General features: G+C 39.0%; 1 protein-coding gene across 1 annotated transcript in view; it reads right to left on the reverse strand.

The window, feature by feature from the left end:
• The window catches only part of TMC1 (transmembrane channel like 1), a 115,737-nt gene that overhangs the window by 67,535 nt on the left and 27,794 nt on the right, over positions 1-20,408 (reverse strand). Inside the window, exons 6-7 of the mRNA XM_046021865.1 lie at positions 7,736-7,826; positions 5,241-5,322 (exon numbers count right to left, since the gene is read on the reverse strand). Of these exons, the coding sequence (XP_045877821.1) occupies positions 5,241-5,322; positions 7,736-7,826 (173 nt within the window). The remainder of the gene's footprint in view (positions 1-5,240; positions 5,323-7,735; positions 7,827-20,408) is intronic.

A 20,408-nucleotide genomic window follows, 5' to 3' on the forward strand; every position in this document is an offset into this window, starting at 1 on the left:
AGGTCATGATTCCAGGGTCCTGGGATGGAGCCCCACGTCGGGCTCTTTGCTTGGTGGGGAGACTGCTTCCTCCTTTCTCTCTGCCTGCCTCTCTGCCTACTTGTGATTTCTGTCTGCCAAATAAATAAATAAATAAATCTTTAAAAAAAAAAAAAAGAACAGGAATGGGTAGTAGTAGTAGTAATAGTAGTAGTAGTAACAGCTGACTTATGTTGCTGGTCAATTATGCATAAACTTCAATTACTGTAAACTTCGTCAGCTCATTTTATTCTTCTAGAACCCGATAAGGTTAAATGTTATTAGTCCCACTGTGTGGATGGGGAACCAAAAACCTAAACACAGAATCTGACTGAACCAAGACTTGATTAATGACAGCAATAGCTAACATTTAATGAATTTTGTTTCAGTACCTATTTTGATCTTGTGTATTAAGTCCTTTAGTCATCATGGAATCCCTGCAAGAAGAGAAGTCTTACACTCTCACTTTACAGAGACTTAGGCCCATGGGTTACATAGCTAGTAACTGATGGAACCAGGGTTACATAGGGAGTTACATAGTGATAGATAGTCAGTGATGGAGCCAGGGCCCTAAACTAGGCAGCCTTGATCTGTAGGTGTTCAACTCCAAATCCAGATCTCTCTTAACCACAGTGGTATACTGCTACTCAAGTAGAATCATAATAACACTATAAAAAACAAACAAACTAGAATATATGGAGTAAATAAGCCATGAATGTGTATGTCTGAAAAAACATAGGCAATTTCCACCAATCAGCTAAGGCCATTCACATTCATAAATTGGAACGGTGCCCAGAAATGACAAATTCTTTTTTTCTTTAATCTGACTAATAAATTCTGTTTCCATAATGAATTATTAATATGGTAAAACAGAGTCCTTGGTACATATTCGAGTGAGGCCTTTTAAGCTTATGCAGTACTCTTGTTGCTGAATTTCCTTGCATTTCTTTTAAACTAAGGTTAAAGTTTCACCTCTCCCTTTATTTATTATTAAGGCAAAGTAATTTATAGTCTGTCATCATGTATAATTTCCTTTTGAACAGATGGGTAATAAGACAGGCAGACAAATATGAGCATTTCTAAATGGGAAAAAAAAGACCAATTTAATCACCTGCTGTATGAACACAGTATAAATACCATCTCATTAGGCTAGGACATGAAGCATAGTTTCTTTCAAACTGGTCTAGGGGAATTAAATGTGGCAAATTTGATTTCCATTTTCTGCAGCTCTGAGGCCAGTAGGGAAACATGAAGACATGAAAGTTGAAGAAACAGAGTTTCTTAGGGTTTCTATCTACAGACCTTTCCAGTCTGAAAAAATAGGTCACTCACACCTTATTTTAATGCCATACTTTACTATTAGGAAGAAGTAGATTTCACTTCTGAGAAAGACTTGTAATCTCCAGATTGAAGGACAGTCCATGATTTAATCCATGGTTTTGATAATAATTCTGGAGTCACAATGGATATAGACTATATTTCCTGGGAGTACAAATACACAGCTTTTTCAGCAAAATACGTAATGTTAATATGGTGTATCCTCGTGGGTAATCCTGGGGTTCTTAGCATGGCCTCTTCACAAGGCTGACATAACAGTAAAATTCAACAGCAGCCCCACGTGATGTAGAATTTCACAGCATCTCTTTGTGGAAGGAATGATCAAATCTATTTTTGATGTGAAAACAAAAGCAAAAACAAAAACACCTGGGGTCCTTAAGTAACTATCCAGTCCACATTCGCAAAGGGATCCAGGCCTTACTGGAATCAAGATAGAAACAGCATTAGCTTTAGACGTAAGTTCCCCTCTCCATTCTGCCAATTATTAGAGTTTTATGAAAACTCAGAGAAGGCTGGCAATTTGGGACTCTGTTAAAACCACACTTATAAATACTTGTTCAGTATTATCTAGAGATTGAGCAGATAATGCTTAGAAAGACTTTGGAATGGAACTGAGCTGCTCCTGTTTTAAACATGCCTCTGACCACAATCTGAAATTTCTTCATGATTTAATTCCTTCTGCTTTATGAACTGTCTTCCCACCCACATGCATATTAACATAACTGGATGTAAGATGGAGCCTTGACTGTCCTTTCCAGCACTGCATGCCCAGTGCCTAGAAACAGGCCTAATAATGCCAGGTACTCCGTGAATATTTGCTCAATTAATCAGTCCAGCCAAGTTTATTTTGAAGATGAAATGAGGTATTACGTTAGATTATTCTGACTTTCAAAAGGAATACAATAATATTTCTGAAACTTCTGTAAGATTAAATGGTCATTTCTGTAAGAGAAAAGTATTGGTGTTATTTTACAATATGAAATATGTATTTTATAAATAGGGTACATATTTAATCTACTTTTTTCTAAGAAGAACTGGTAGAGAAGGTAAATTATGCAGGCCTCTGTCGCTGTAAGTCTCTTTTTCATTTAACCGTTTCAATTATTTATCACTCAAAAGTATAAAGAACTTCATCTGCTTACATATAAATCTCGAACTGACTGTAACTTATAAATCATAGAATGTTAGGTTGGAAATTGCCTTGCATAGCAACTAATTAAACCCCAAATTTGGGGGAAGCTGCAAATGTAGAAACAGAGGGCCCCAAATATAAAAGGATTATGCATATTATAGAGCCAGTCAGGGGCAAAAGGACCTCAATCTTTAGAAAACTGACGGCATGCCCCATTTCTTTCCCAATATCCATTTACTTAAGTTTCAAAGACCATCAAGATACCTGCCTCCCTGTCTTCCGTAGGGTACTTTCTGAAATGGCTGGTACAACCCAAACAACCCAAGGACTTTACTAATACACTCTTAGAGAGTCTTCCCACTTTTCAACTACTACAATAGCCCAAAAGCTTATGATGTACTGATGATTACCATTAAGATCATAATGCATTAAGCATCTTAGAGAAACTTAAATACATAATTAAACAAATAACTCATTCAAAATAAACACATGAGAAAATGGGACACAATTCCCCGAATAAGATAATGATCAAGAAAATCTCTAACTGCTCATCCTGAGGCAGAAGGAAAAGTTCATAAAATCTTCCTTCAAGTAACAAAGGAGTAAGCCCCATTGAGGAAAACCACAAGCTGTGGACTCAGAGAGACTTCCTGACTTCTCAGCTCCTCTGGTAACTAATTCTGGGACCTTGATTTACCTGCAACCTGAAAACAGGAAGGGTAATGGGCACACTGCAGGCATGTTCGAGACTAGATGAAGTGTTTTGTAGGGTATCTAGGTGACGCGTGAAGAGGGGTGGTTGTGGCTGTTGTTGGTGGAATAGAAAATAAGGATCAGTTCTTCACAGGGAAGCAAAGCACTTTCTCCACAAAGGTGGAGAAATCAGGACAACCTAATCAAACCCAAAATTGCATACGGAAGAGAAAATAATCCGCATCTGCTGGAGTTATCGAGCTGACTGTTCCAAATTTCCTGGAGGAAGAGGGGAGGAAGGAAGATAACGAAAAGTATGACTGGCTCTCGATCTGTCTTTCCCTCAGTAACACACATGCTGGATGGTGGTCGAACCGCCACTCATTCCTGCGTGAGCTTCCTGGCAAGAAAAGTAAGACCATTGGTTTCTATCCCACTCAAGATAAGCCACTGCAACACAGGTGGGCAGGACATTATTATTGAGACAAGCTAGACAGTGGACCTTCCAAATAAATGATATGCAAATGTACATATTTTAACTCTCATTATTACAAATTTCTTGGGCTACATCTCATGACTATCAAGATTCAATCCTATCATCTCATAGATGAATAGACCGAGGCCCAGAGGGATTAAATGACTGCCTCAGAGTTGAAGAGCAAAGCAAAGAACAAAATCCAGAGTTCTTCCCACACAAATTGTATCAAGACCTTAATGTTCCAAATGGCTTTCTGCTCCTCAATGCCTCTCAAGGTACCACATTTGAGCTGCACGCTTGAAACTTAAGGATTCCACAGTGTCTGTTCTTCCCTGGTGGGTCTAAATTCTTTTTTGCATTTCCTAGAATGGCAAACATTTGAAGGACATCTACTATTTAATTTTATTCAATGCATATTTATTAAAGTCAAGCAAATTTTAGGTCTGGTCATCCAGGAGTAGTAAACCAAACCAAATCTCTGCTTTTGTAGTCTACCAGAAGAAGTAAACATAAAATAAAATGAAATGAAATTACATTTAAAAACTAAATTACAGTATTTTAGATAGCAAGTGTTAAGGAGGAAAATAAAGCAATGATGGGGCCCAACAGTAATCTGTGGGAGGAAGTGCAATTAATTAGCTGATGTATTTTTAATTCATTGCCACCTGATAATGAGAGACAGAAGACTGAGGATAGGCACTCCTAAAACATGCCCAATCATGTCCGTGAAATATCCATCAACTGTGTTATCTCCCTATGGAGCCTCCATTTTAATTATGCAATGCCACATTTAACCAGCAGGAAAACCTGCCTCCTGATCTGAAAAGTCAGGGAGGAAAATCAGATCCTAGTCAAAACTCTTAGAAACCAAAATATGGCAAGATTATGCTCAGAATTGTTTGAAATATTATCCTTTTTTCTTTATATTCTTTACTCTTATTATATTCTTTTTATGTTTTATTTTTTTCTTTATAGGTTTAAAAAATTATTACATTTACAATATTTTAAAAATTTTACTTGCCTTATTCTAAGCCTAGAGTACTGTTCTAAATAGGCTTTTGATGGAATATATTCTGTACCCTAGAAATACTGTATCAAATGAAGGCACAATATGACATTCACATAGCAAGTTCCTGGATGATGATTACTTATTCTACTTCAGATTTGAAAATGAGGCTTTAAGATTTCTTCATTCTTTTTAGACATTGTTCATTTTGATTATTGTCTCTCACAAGAATATATATTTTCAATGTCATATTCATTGCCAATATAAAATCGCTGCCTTCCTGGTGATACCTGGTGATATATATGACTCAGTGTCATTGGACACAATACTGACTTCCCTGTACAAAAAAGGTCAGAATGAGAATATTTTGGTCTAACATAAAAAAGGAGAGCAGGGTCTCCAATGCTGTGACTGGTAAGTGCTTGCAAATTTTCACAGTAAACAAAGAAAATGTACAAAATGGTTATTTTTGTTTGTTTTGTTTTTAACCTTCCCAATAGTACAGAGACTGAGAAAGGCATCTGGTAAGTTTATGAAACAACCTTCCCATCTAATGAGATCTCAGGAGCACTTACTTTCAATCGCCTTGATTTTATTTTCCCAAGGGATGCAGGCAGCTTTGAAGTTCTCAAAATCACGAAGAAATTTTGCCCATTTCTGAAAAGAAAGCCAAATACAACAGTAAAACCCAGCCTCTTGCAAGTCGAGAACATTTCCATTGGTGGTGTGGTTGTCCCACTGGAGCTGAAGTCTAAAGAGCCTGATGGGGACAGAATTGTTTATACGGGCACATATGACACAGAAGGTGTGGCCCCAACCAAGAGTGGAGAACGACAACCCATCCAGATCACAATGCTGTTCACGGACATTGGGACCTTGGAGACGGTATGGCAAGTCAGGTTCTACAATTACCACAAGCTAGATCACTGCCAATGGGGAAACCCCTTCTCCGTCATTGAGTATGAATGCAAGCCCAATGAGACACGCAGCCTCATGTGGGTGAACAAAGAGTCCTTCCTCTGAAGATGGCTCTTTCTGATGTTGATGGACAATCTCTTCAACAATCTACTTTCAGATAACCCAGCACAAACCTTCGCCAAGGCACACAACACCATTGCTGTTTCCCATCAGGTGTTGATGACCTACTGGCCCCGATTACTTCAAAAGTGTAATTCCCTTCTGATGCCATGTCCCTGACATAAGAGATTGTGGCGTACCATCCCTGAGAAGATCCCTTGCTGTGTTCTGTGTTGGTGTTCCTGCATCCCGTCGTTCCTGATCATGCCGTCCACCACTTGAGAGGAGCTCAGTGGAACTGGCAGACAGAGCCCATTCCTCACAATTCCACTGAATGAGGTTTATCCTTCGCTCCCGACCCAAAATATCACAAGGCAATGAGCTTGGAAAGACTTCTCTGGTGCCACATAAGGCTTTTTGTACAAAGGGAAAACAGTAGGTTTTACTTGCCTCCCTGCTCCTCACCCACCCCCACACCAATTCAATTAAAACAACTTTGATGCATCCCCTGTTTTATAGCAAATAGGCTGAGACAGATCTGTGTATTCTGCTCAACAATAAGGGAGCAGGGACTGAGTTCGCACCTGGTATTAGGCGATCGGCAAATTGTATGTGTTTAATTAAATACTCATTCATTGCATGAAGAAATTGATGAAATATGAGTAAAACACAGCTCCTGCCTTGAAGGGCTGCTGGGTCTATTAGAGTAAGCTGAACAAAACAAGAGACTTCAACACAGGATGGTAAGTGTTACAACATAGGACAATTTTTATTCTGGTACAAGTAGAGCGGCTAATTAAATGGAAAGGCATGGTATCACAGAAAAGGGAGGAAGAAAAAGATTCACAGTTTTTATAAAGGAACTTCATTCCACTTTATTCCACAATGTTGGGTCATCCATGGTCAAGAGGACCACAAGGACCACATGGAAGAATGGGAATAGGGTGTATAACTTCACATAAATGTGCATTATCCTGAGATAACATGTGAGATGGACAGGCATGTTGGCCCCAAATAACAGTATGAGACAAGTCTGAAGTTCAAAAGATTTCCCCAACTAGAGACAACCCAAATGCCCATCTACAAGAGAATGGATGAACAAATTGTGGTGCCTTCATACAATGGAATACAACACACTGACAAAAATGAACTAGAGTGGCCACAACATGAACGTATCTTGTGAATATCATATTGCATCAAAGAAGGCAGAAACAAAAGTATAAATAGGATTCTATTCAATCAAATGATTCTATTCATTCAAATGATATGATTCTATTCATTCAAATATGATTCTATTCATTCAAATGATATGACATGTATCATAAATCTTTCTATCTCTATTTCCCATTTAAGATTTATGAATTTTATTCACAAAACCCCATCATATGGAAATGCATTTAGCTTACAAGTGGGGTAACAATTGTAAAGGGGGATAATAATGCCTGCATACCTACTTTGCTTTGAGAATTAAATATGATAACTTAATTGAAGGATTCAGTTCAGTGCTTTGCATATAGTGAATCCTAAATAAATGTTAGTTTCTTTTCTATCTTTTCCAAGAATCTGTTTATATTGGTATATCACTTACTTTTTTTTCTCATGTTCTATTCAATTTGTAGTTGATGTTCCTTATAGAAAAGAGCTATATGGCCTAAAACTTGTAGACATTTGAGAAAGAAACTTTAACCCAGAACCCCTTCACTACCAGGGAATAAAAATCAAAGGGGCACAGTCTTTGCCATCTAGGGGTGAGAAAAATCACACAAGTAAGTCTTCTACCATAAATCAATGTTTCTCAACTTATTTTTCATTTTAACTCCTTTAAGTAGTATTTTGGGGCTTTTTTATTTGTTTTCTGAATCACATCCTGCCCTAAATTTTATTACCATAGATATACTGTGTATTTACTTTATGTGTATACATGCTTCGTACATAGAAAATGTAACACATTTTTCCTCTCCCATAACAGAACCAATTTTCTCCCTCCTGGAATCAATATGGCTGCCATTGAGAATGCATGGCATCAACTAAACTGAGTTGTGAAAATGCTTACCTTGGCCATCATCATCTTAAATGCAAACCACCGCTTTCCTTTCCCTTTCCCAAGGGCTCCTTCATTTTCACTCACAAATTTTTTTGCTTCCCTGAGAAAATAAAGCAGAATAAGGGTAAAGGAGGGATAGTTGAGAATCACGGAAGAGAGGTAATGGACATTTCATTTTATTAGGTTTGCAGCCTTATTTCTTCTAAAACCTTAGCACATTAATTTAAGCTCTATTTCAAGCTCAGGGCTTGTAATAGATGTTTAAGCTTTTTAATTCTGGCCAGGAAGAATAAGATATTTTAGGCTCACTTATTATTATTAATCAGCTGGAGTCATGAAAAAGCAAGGAATTTATGCTAAGTGTCAAAATAGAGAATGCTAGTTCTTTTCATTTCTACCACATGTAAAATTGAATCCAAAGTTGACTTCAAATTCTGGCAATCAGAATGTTTATTTTAAAACTCTTAAAGAAAAAAAAAAAAAAACAAGTCAAAGAGTTGAGGACAAACTGACATGGAACACACTTTACAGACCTGGTGTTTAATCTCATAAAACCGGTTATGACTTGAAACAGAGCAATCAGCAAGTGGGGTTGAGGGAAGAAGGGAAAGGAAAGGAATAGTTCTAGCTTCACAATCCAGAAGAGCCTCAAATATAAACCTTAACATTATTCCCAAATAGTTACACATTTATAGAAGTCACATTAGTGTCTCTGAGTGTGTGTAGGAAACCAGGAACTCAGCAAAATGGTTAATGTTAAATGTACTGCAGTTTTGTAACTTTGGCCGATTTTGCTATTGTTGTGTGTTTGACATGAGAAAAGAATTTTATGAACAGAGGTGGCCCAGGATTGTCTTGACCTTTTAGGGGCTGTAGAGGGCATTGTCCAGAAGAACCCGAATCTGGACTGCCTTTCCACAGCTGCAGCATTGTCAGTTGAATGGTCCCTGGAATGTGTGATTTTACAGAGTAAGACCCTTCAACATAGGACTACAAATAAGCTTATTAACATACAAAGTAAATTTTGAAAAAATGAAGTCAGTGAAGGATTTTTTGGTAAGGTGTTCCTTAGTGACAGTGCTAAACTCGTGATTTTATAACGCCCAGTGATCAGAACCCAACACGCACCTGCTGACTTAGCCAGTAACTCCTCAGTGGGGCCTCCTTACCCACCTGCATCTCTGCACCCACCCATATTCTGCCATAAAAACACAAGGGCAATGGAGTAGATTCTCTTCAGTCATCAAGAACCCCCCAATGAGTTCCTTGATGGCAGGGACAGGATCTTGTCCTTCTGTATCCCTCACAGCACCGACCACTACTTTGAGCAGAGGAGGTGCTTAATAAACCTAAACCTTTTGGAAGTGGAGCTGAGAGGCATACTTGAGATACACGTAGAGAGGGGAGTATCCAGTAATTGTATTTTCCACATTAATTAATGCTCTGAAGCAAAGTCCCTCCTAAACTTTGGGGCTATACCCTTCTACATGAGTCTTCCCAGAAACTTAATAGGACAGGGGGCCCTTGGGTGGTCTCAGTTGGTTGTGTCTGCCTTTGACTCAGGTCATGATCCCAGAGTCCCAGGACAGAGCCCAGCGTCTAGCTCCTGGTTCGGAGGGGAGTCTGCTTCTCTCTCTGACCCTCCCCTCTTTCGTGTGCGCTCTCTCTCACTCTCTCCCTCAAAAAAATAAAATATTTTAAAAAAATGAAAAAATGGGGAAAAATAAGATAAAAGAAAAGAAAGAAAAATAAGAAAGAAGAAAAGGAAAGGAAAGGAAAGAAAAGAAAACTTACTAGAGCAGACCCCTGGAAATGGGAAGGGTTACTAGATTGGCCCTGACATTTGACATCATCTCTGAGCTATGAAGATTAATTTGAAAATGGTTTCTAAAACATTCTACACATTCTAAAATGTTTAATGAAGCCATATCAAAAAATACAAACTGAGTTCTCATGGCTGGGTTACCCCATCCATGCAATCAAGAAAACATATCCCATTTAAGCATTAACAATATTTTCTAGAAATGACATGGCAGGACTGAGCATGGCACCTATCTCACAGACATTTATACAATGTTGAACTAAACTAAACTTGACTCTAACTTGAATTCTGACCCATCTTCTGTGACTTGTCTCTGTGACCTTGCCTGTCTTTTGACCCCCTCTGTACACACATTCAGGAGGTTCCTGTTTCTCAGAAGAAACCATGCATGCCCAGGACTCACAGACACGAGCACGATCTGCACAGTTTCCCTCAGTTACTTCATAGCCTTTAGCAGGTCAGGACTCCTCAACACACAAACTAGAGGGTGAGCGACGACTTCCCTGCTCGCCCAGTGTTAAGAAGGGGAGACTGAAAGTGTGGAAGTGTTGAAGGGATTATTACACAGTGGATTTTCTTGTAACCGTTGGTTCAGAACTGAAAATCTGTTTTAACATGATTGATGCATTACAGAACAATTTAAGCATAATGTAAATTTTGTGTAAACTGTTGGCCGCCATTTTATATACATCTTTGTCAGTGTGTCATTGATGATATTTCTGAGTATTATTCCCCTGGCCCCAGTTTTCCTGTGAGCCCTGTGGGTTTTCATTGCCTTATTTTGCATAGTGTGGTGGGTTTTAAGAGCCCACAAACGGTGTTATAGTGGAACTGACTATAATTCAATTATTTCGCATCAAAAATGTTGAAATTCGTACAACCAAGTATACACGGGAATCATCACATCACTCCATTCTAATAAATACATGTAAATAGAGAATCAAACATTCTTCCTAGTAGTAAAATCAAAATTTGTTTTTCAAATGTAAAGTGCCTACTTTATGGGCATATCTGCTACTCTGGATACTTAGCAGATAATTTAAAAGATGCTCAGTTTGTTTTTTTAGAGTTACATCACTTTCTAGATGAGTGGCCAGTTAGAAAACATGACTGCTTTAAACAGCCATAAGTGTAAAGAAATAGCTATTCTACTTCATATTTCTGATAAGATTTTTAATTTTGTGAACTGATGATTATATTATAGGATCATTAAAATGGTGAGATTTAAGAGAGAGAGGCAAGTCAAGGTTATAACCAAATTACAATCACCACAAAATTAATCATAAATTCATCTAACAATATTGAAACCTATTTACACGGCATTCATAAGGTTTTTGTCAGTTATTATAAATATGGTTTTCCTTGGGAGAAATCTAAACAAGGTTTTATCATTTGTTTCTTCAACTGACAAGTTTTCCTGATGCAAGCATACTTTCCTATTTCTCTCCCAAGTACTAACCCACCCCACCCTCAACATACATATTCTGACATTGATTTTCAGATAAAAATTTGGACTTCGCTCAACTCCACGTAGTCTCAGCTAGAAATTTCTTCTCTGTCCTAATGCCTTACCCACCTCCTCAGTTCTCCACATAACCTTCCCCAAGTTTTATACCAGAAAGATCTCAGAAGAGTCATTCTAGCTCCTTCTGTTCCCCATTGCCCACTCTTGCCAAAGTAAGTACAGGACTCAACTCATCAGAAGTCTAGGGGGTGATGTTAAAACAAAGCCAGGGGTTACAGGGTGGGAAGAAAGTAATATTTTTTTTTTTTTTTTAGCAAGAACAGATTCTTAAACCTCCTTATAGGATGCTCTCGGGATATAAGGGATATATTTTGCAGCTTGTTGGCCTAGAAGGGACATTGCACAGGAAGAAACTGGTGACTCAGTGACAGAACATCTCTTAACACTATTTTCCAGGCTAACCTTGGCGGTGAGTTGCATGATTTCAGGAAACAAGAAAAACAACGACGACGACAACAAGAAAACCTAGTACCTCCTAATCCCATCCTCTCCAGTAACAGATTTCTTAACCAGAAGACAACATCTTTCACTGTGCTATTAGGAATAAGATAAAAAAAGAAACTATCCAATATGGAGATGAGCACTGACTGATATTTATCACACTAACATGTCCGTTACAGATATCAGAATCCAAGAAAATAAAAGAGCAGAACCTCTGAAAACTAAAAAGCAAGAAAATGTCTATGCTTTTCCTAAATGTAATTCATTTCCTACCCACTTATAGGTATCTGGATAATTTAAAGGGATTTTTTTTTTTTTTTTTTTGCACAGATAAAATGAATAAGATTTTGTGGATCAACTTTGAATATCCATTGACTTCAAACCATCCAAATGTCTCACTGAAAAATGTGCGTCACTCCCTTGAATTGCATTCAACAAAAGCTGCCTGCCAAGTCTGTAACCCAGTCTCCAGGTCTTGGAGCTCCAGCCAGCCCTGCTACAGTACGTACAGCTCCCTGCTCTGTAACCCCAGACCCAGGGATAAATAATTGAGTGAGATCTATTTAATGGCAATAATACCTGGCCTCATAATTCATTTATCAACCCCTTGTGTTGGTAATTAGAATAATAAGGTTTCATGGGCTTTCAAGAGTGCTTTCACAGTTAGCTCAAAGAGCACACTTTGGCCTAACTTACAAAATAGATAATTTACCCACAACACATGACACAGCCCTGATGACACAGGGGAGTCAGGACACACTATGCTGTCTTTGACACATTCTCATCCCAGGAAACATGTTCCTTCTTTGGGTTAGGTTAAACTGACTCTATTTTCCTCTTGCTTTCAGTTGGACAGTATGATTAGGCAACCAATGTATTGCTCAAGTACAGGAAAGACATTTCAAAACTGGTCTTTAAGGCAACTGTAATCAAGACTTGTACTCATGAGCCCTTCCCGATAAAAGGGATCAGAAGAGTGAGAAGTCTTTTCTTAGTAAACATGGTTGCTTAAAAAAAAAAAAAATTTTTTTTTTTTTTACTAATTTAAATGGACTCCAAGTCAGAACTCTTACTGTTCCTAAAATAGCACTGAGTAATTGAAAGGAAGTTGCAGAGGTTGGAAGCTACTTTCATGCACAGAGACTGGAAATAAGGACTATTGGAAATAGGCCTCTTAGATAATAGAACTCCATAATTAGACTGGTAGCATTATTTAAAATCATCCTAATACTGGAAGTGATAATTCAAAACACCTGTTTTGGTTTTTGTTTTTAAAGGAGAGGCTGGTGCCAGTGGTGGTCATGTGGGATGCTCAGTCGTGTCGTCTATGAAATGGAGATACTAATAGCTCTATCACGGGGCTGTCCTGTGTTTTACGGGAAACAATGCATGCAGTACTTTAGTCATAACACATGTAACGTATCCATGGCAAACAGTAAGAGCACTATAAATAGGAACTGTTATTAATAGCAATAGTACTAATAGTGCTGACTTCAATTTTTAAGCCTGAGTCTCCAAACTACAAAGTTGAGAAAAGACAAGGTATTTCCAGGCAAAAACCGCTCAGAAAGTCAGCCCATTGCCCATCTGATGATGAGCTGTGCAAAGAGTGGGAATTGTTCTTGCCACTAAACAAGTGGGAGAGGATTCAGACACACATTTGAGACCGACTGTGAGGACCCTGGTGCCCAGCTTCAGAAGACCAAGTTATGCCTCAGCCTGAGAGGATGCAGGGGTGAATTCTCACCTGAGACCTGCTCCAGCAGCGCTGTGCTGCTCCAGAGCGCCCAGGTCAGCTGGGGGTCTCTGTTGTAAGAGGCAAAAAGGGATCTCTCTCCCCTGAATGCGACTACATTCTATTCAATTCTATGATCTGTGTCTTGTCAATGAGACATGGGTTTGAATCTTGGCTCTGTCACACACTCGCTGTGTGCTCTTAGGAGAGTTAAGGGACGTATGGATCCCAACTAAGCGTTCTCACCTGTAAAATGTGACGGGCAGCGAACATATACTCAATGCTTGCCACCTACCGGGCACTACAGATGCCCCGATCCCATGGAATCACCACAAAACCCAGCAAGGTGGCAACTATGGTTATCCCCATCTCAGAGACGAGAAACAGGATTAATGAAATCGGGGTCCAGCTTTCCCCAAGAGTAAGTGTCCCAGCTTGGCTGGGAGTCTAGCTCAGGGCTCCCAGTTTCCCCAGAATAACATCATTATCTATCTCCTGCGATTGGCACAAGGACACATAAAAGTAGGGAGGACTTGGTACACTTAGGAGTGTGTTTATTCTTAGCAATGTGTTAAGTGCTTTGAAAGAAATTAAAGAAACATGGATTCCTTTCTGAAGTTGAAACTCCATTAAGCAAAATGAGATATAGGCCCATAAAACTGTTAAAACCGTTTCGACAGCTTTAAAGTGGAAAGGGTGAGGACGCTGGAGGCCTGAGAGCTTGCTGAAGATGTAGATCAGAGAAGAATTGAACGGGGCACTGAAGAGCCGACAGAATTCAAGTGGGCAGAGAAAGGCATTCTAGGCATCAGTTAGTAGGAATTTTTCTCACAAAGGAGATACTTCCACCATGCAGCACATGTACAAGCTCATATTCTTAGAAAGACTCACATTCAGCTCTTCACCAGGCCACTGACAGGGCTTGGCAGACAGACCGTGCTGATTTTGCTTGGTTCACGTTCCTTTGAATCAAACACATGCAATAAATTCTGAATACTGTAAACAGATGGATTTACAAGTCATTGCCTCAGAGTGAGAGAGGCCATTCTGCTTTGGAAGACTGGGTAAAAAGATTGTGCACAATACCCTGTGTTCATGTTTCTACCCTATGCTAAACATTTCTCAGTACTATGGAATATGTTTTCAAAATGCTGTGTTGTGATATTTCGGAGTGCTAAAAAAGAGCCTTAGTTTTCTGTTGGAACAGGGTGTTCTGCCTTTTGATCCATGTGTGGGCAAGACATTTCAAATGATGGCAGTTCAGCGAGTTCTGCAAATAATCAAGACTACCTAGTGAACTTGACTACTTGCCACAGGGCAAACTTGGATCTGGAGGTCTGTCCTGAGCACTGGCAATAGAACTTAGGTGAGGTCACCAAGAGAGACTTCTATGCTTGTAAGTGAACTAGGCTTTCTACTCAGTTGACTTGAAGTCATACTATTTCACTGTTTTCTTGCATAGCATCCCTTCTAAGCTTTCCTAATGCTTGTGACCAAGCATTGGTCAAGAAACAGTGTAACAGTATATGCATAAAATGAAACATTAATTCATCCAGAGAGTCATGTCTTTGTGTAGATATCCTAGTATGTATGGGTATATGTATATGAAATAACATAGACCTATATATATACATATACATATATATGTAAATTCATGCATTTATACTGTTAATGCATAATTAACAGTTATTTGAAAGACGTGCACTTAAAATTTCTAACTTTCAAGACTGTACAAAGAAATTTTAGACACATTATATTGAATATATAAAACTATTCCCCTTTCTTCCTCCCATTTTTCATGATATCCTAATATGATGTTCTCCAAACATTTCCTATAGTATATGCATTTTTTTTTATTTTTATTTTTTTAAAGATTTTATTTATTTGACAGATAGAGATCACAAGTAGGGAGAGAGGCAGGCAGAGAGAGAGAGAGGAGGAAGCAGGCTCCCTGCCAAGCAGAGAGCCCGATGCGGGGCTCGATCCCAGGACCCTGGGATCATGACCTGAGCAAAAGGCAGAGGCTTTAACGCACTGAGCCACCCAGGCGCCCCACCTATAGTATATGCATTTTACTAAGGCTTAACCACTTTTATTCTATAGCAACAAGCTTATTTAAATCTCCTGAAGTAATACAAAACTTGCCATTCCTTGGTCATATACATAAAAACATCCTCAAAAATGCCTTCATGGGGCTCCTGGGTGGCTCAGTTGGTTAAGCATCTACCTTCAGCTCAGGTCATGATCTTGGGGCCCTGGAATCAAGCCCCATGTGGTTGGGCTCCCCATTCAGCAGGGAGCTTGCTTTTCCCTTTCCCTCTGCCCCTCCCCCACCATGTTTTCTCTCTCTAATAAATAAATAAAAATCTTTTTTATAAATGCCTTCATTATTCTCTTATTATAAATCTGATAAGGTAAAGGGTTACTTTCGGATTTCATACCTTACTCAAGATCTGGACGACAATTCCCCTAAACAAAAAAGACACATTTCTCAAATTAATTGTATTCTGTGCTTATCATGTACACATTTGCTTTCCTTTCACTGTTAATGTATTATGTCAAACATATTTAAAAGAATTTTCTAGATAATTGTAAGTGGTAATTAGTGAATTTCTCTTCTTAATCACCTTTCAAAGATAACACATCTATGGATAGTCTAATAACAAGTTGTGAAAATTAGCTGTCACCAGCAGCTGACATTCTAAAGAATGCAAGTTAGGTAAATTGCTATTTATCAAAAATGGTTGGAGGGTAGGATATTCTGGTAATGTGGGAAAACTGATTCAGTGTATCTGAAGTTAAAAAAATGAGGGTAACCACATTTTATCTATCAACAAGAAAACTTTAGAATTTTCTTTTGTCTCATTACTTTTTATTATTATTATCTTATGGTATACCACAAAAAAAAAAAATCCCTGTTTAGGGGTGCCTGCGTGGCTCAGTGGGTTAAAGCCTCTGTTTTCAGCTCAGGTCATGATCCCAGGGTCCTGGGATGAAGCCCTGCGTCCGGCTCTCTGCTCAGCAGGGAGCCTGCTTCCTCCTCTCTCTGCCTGACTCTCTGCCTACTTGTCATCTCTGTCTGTCTAATAAATAAAATCTTTTTAAAAAAAATCCCTGTTTGGGGCGCCTAAGTGGCTCAGTGGGTTAAAGCCTCTGCCTTTGGCTCAGGTCATGATCCCAGCGTCCTGGGATCAAGCCCCACATCGGGCTCTCTCCTTGGCGGGGAGCCTACTTCCCTTCCTCTTTCTGCCTGCCTCTCTGCCTACTTGTGATCTCTGTCTGTTAAATGAATAAATAAAATATTTTTTTTAAAATCCCTGTTTATTTCAAGTTTGAGATTATCTGAATTCTGGATAAGCAGATATTTGTGAAAGGTGGTAAGACTGATTGCCAAGAGTCTTGTGAGCAACCTTGAATATTAGCAGATTTTAGACCCATTTTCTAATGACCACTAATTACTCTTCCATCAAGCATCTGGGCAGAACCTCAGGCTGATTTAATGAGGGGATGCTTGGGATTTTGAGGATGGTATGAGAGGCATAAATCCTTCACAACCTCTAGAAGAGAGAGGAGCTAGAGCCCAATGGACCACCTGAAAAGCTCACAAAACCAAGGTGAAGAACATCTCCAGGTAACTGGTAAAACAGTACAGTGCAGATAGGAAAGATTCAACAAATCATGAAAGAGATAAAGAACTTTTGGTAACCAAAAGTATATGTAACCCTAACGTTTCAGAGCTGACTTCCTTAGCAACGAAAAAGTTTCAAATCTAAAAAAAAAAAAAAAAAAAAAAAAAAAAAAATACAAAACACAATTTTCTCAAGTGGTTCCTATTGGCACCCTTTAAGGGAGAATTTCATAATGTTATTCGAAAAACATTATTAAAATTACCCGTGGTGATTTTTCTAACCACTCACAATAGCACAGCAAACATTAATAGGCTAACTCCAAAAAGAAAGAACTGTCAGGAACATTGTTCTTGTTTAATAGAAAAGACTTTTTTCTTATGAAATGAAAATGATAAGAGAAGCAATTGGTACAGGTGAACTCAAATGTGCGTGGTAAAATCAGAAGAGATTTCAGATCCCAATCAAGGCTCGATTATTCTTTAATAAAAAAAAATTTACTCTTTAAGACGAATTTTTAAAGGAAAAAAAAAGAAAAAAGAGGTAAACAAAGTCAGACTTTTTAAAAAACCAGACTCTTAAATATAGAGAACAAACTGGTGGTTGCCAGAGGGTCAGGGGATGGGGGATGGGCGAAATAGATAAAGGTGGTTAATTGAAGATGGCAACGTCCATTTCATACCTCATGGTCATCATCATCATCCATAATTCATGATTTGGAAAAGAAGCTGGACTTCACAGTGTGAATCCAGATTGTATAGCTGATTTGTTAAGCAGAAGCTTATAAAATTTGTTAATTACTAGGGAAATATTGAAGGCCTTGAACATAGGGATGACATGTTCAACGTGGTATTTAAAAAGAACACCCTGGTTATATGGCATGAACACTGTCTTTGGAGTAATATGGACTTGAGTTCTGCTCTGTGAGTTTGCTGAATTATTTGAGACCGTTTCATTATGCTATGGTAATGGAGGAACTCACCAGAATTATTAAGCATAAACATTAAGAGAGCTTTTGGCTCAGATTATGCAGGTGAAACTCACAGGCAGGGTAAATTTGGTGTGTCTGTGACGAGGCAGGCACACAGAACCCTATACTCAGGTGGGCCCAGTGCCTACTTCAATGCTCTGTCATTGGTGTCTTGAAATTCTTAATAATTGAAATTCTGAACTATTTTTTAACAAAGGGGCTTACATTTTCATTTTGCTGCAGATCCTGCAAATTATGTAGCTGGTTTGGCACACGGGATGTGTTAAGTATAGCCAATAAATAAACCTGTGGCATGTGACACATAGGCATAATTAATAAGATGTGTTCCAATACAGATAGTCAGTTAGTAACCTGTAACACATGCCAAAGAAAGACAGAAAAAGATGGAAAATATGATGAACAAATAAGAATATTGCAGTTAGAAGTAGATGGAAAGACCAATTTATGATCCTGTCACTTTAGGACTGATTTTCTGTCACCATTAAACTGACCACCCATCGGTGTCATCGAGTGTTTCTGTTCTCCTCACGTGTGTTCCGCTCAAGAAAAGCAGCTACAGGGGTGCCTGGGTGGCTCAGTGGGTTAAGCCGCTGCCTTCGGCTCAGGTCATGATCTCGGGGTCCTGGGATCGAGTCCCGCATCAGGCTCTCTGCTCAGCAGGGAGCCTGCTTCCCTCTCTCTCTCTCTCTGCCTGCCTCTCTACTTGTGATCTTTCTCTGTCAAATAAATTAAAAAAAAAAAAAAAGAAAGAAAAGCAGCTACAACTTGCAGCATTTCAACAGGCTAACTGACAAGGTACTACTCTAGTCCAGCGTACTTGCTCTGTGTCATTCTGATAGAGCAAATGCCCATCACTGGTCTGTCATCTTCATTCTAGGGGACCCTTTGGGATATCTGTCCTCTTGTTTTGTTTTTAAGAGGAAAGAGTGCACCTGCACCCTCAGGGGGTGCAGTGGGCAGAGAGATAGGGAGAGAGAGAGAGACAGGGAAAGAGATTAAGCAGATTCCACTCAGCACAGAGTCTGATGTGGGGCTTGATCTCACAACCGTGAAATCATGACCTGAGCCAAGATCCGGAGTCAGACACTTAACCCACTGAGCCACCCAGGCGCCCCAGGACCTCAGTCCTCTTAACCACGCCATCAGTAGAACGAGACTAAGATTCTCTCTCTCCCTCTCCTCTGTCCCTCCCCACTCCCACTCACACACACGCTCTCTCAAATAAATAAATAAATAATAAGTTAAATTAAATTTAAATAAAAGAGAAAAATTGGATATCAATGTTACATTTTGATCAACAAAATTCAGATATACTGATTTCCAATAGTCTCCATTCTTTGGATGAGAAAATCAGTATATGTAAGGTACCTATAAAGTGTAGGAACTGAAAGCCACTGCTTTGGTTGAGTTATTGGTTCAAAAGAATCCCAAATACCTGAAGGGTGTGTTAGTAGGTGTGTACACATGATTAAAGGTCTCCTTGTGTGGAAGTTCTCATTCCTCATAACAACAGATGAAGGAAAGGCCTTTGTGAAACAGAGGAGAAATCATGATTCTTACCTATAAAAATCTCAAGCTCCAAGGAAACTTGAGAGGAATGGATGGGAGCCAGGGGGCTAGTTTTCCCAGATGGCTCTGGCAAAGGAAATCAACTCCAGTCTATTCTTACTGTCCTAGAAATATATTCGTTCCCCCAACCAAAAAAAATACAATAAAATATAAAACAAAACAAACAAAAAGAATGCTGGAGGGCGAAGGAAGATTGAGTAAGGAAGAATATTGCCTTAATGACTAGCTGACCATTAAAAGCACATGTTTAAATGTAAGTGAAATCCTAAGAATTACTTTCTTGGCTTTACTGAATGTTCCATTAATAAATCACCAGGCCAAGACAGCCAATGGACAACTCCCAGAAACATTGGGTCAGGGTGCCACAAAGATAAGAAATTAAAGCAGTCAGTATAATAGCTAAGTAATATGGTTGTTATCAAAATATTAAATTTAAGATGGCTCCTACCCAGGAGCCATCTCCATGCGAAAGTAGACTGGAGTATTCCCAGTCCCTGCTTTGCAGACTCATGAAATGTGAGAACTGCTCCCTCCCCAAAATGCTCTAGTTATTTTATTTATATATTTCTTTAAATATCCAGGTAAGTGAGGGTTTTTAATTATTTCTTATATAATGGGCACAGAAGCATTTTTTTTTCTTCAGTCAGATGCTTTATACACAAGTACATTGTGTAGAAGAAGGAAACTGTGACATCTCTGCTCAAAGCTCGTGGTGTGGCAAGCACCACTCTTAAAACTCTGCCTCCCTTTCCCTGAAGGGAATTCACCGAACCACTGGAACTCTGAGGAAAGCAGTTTGAAAACTACCGGCCACAATTCAATCCCTTCATTGTATAAATAAATACATGACGCTCAGAGAGGTGAGGCTCGAGGTAGAGCTTAGTGTGGAGTCCATGTCTCTTCATTTTCAATCCCTCACCCACCCCACTGGAACAAAATAAAATGGCTGCTTGTTCAGGCTTACTCAGGGAGG

The sequence above is a fragment of the Meles meles genome, chromosome 11 (genome assembly GCF_922984935.1).
Source record: "Meles meles chromosome 11, mMelMel3.1 paternal haplotype, whole genome shotgun sequence".
NCBI lineage: Eukaryota > Metazoa > Chordata > Mammalia > Carnivora > Mustelidae > Meles > Meles meles.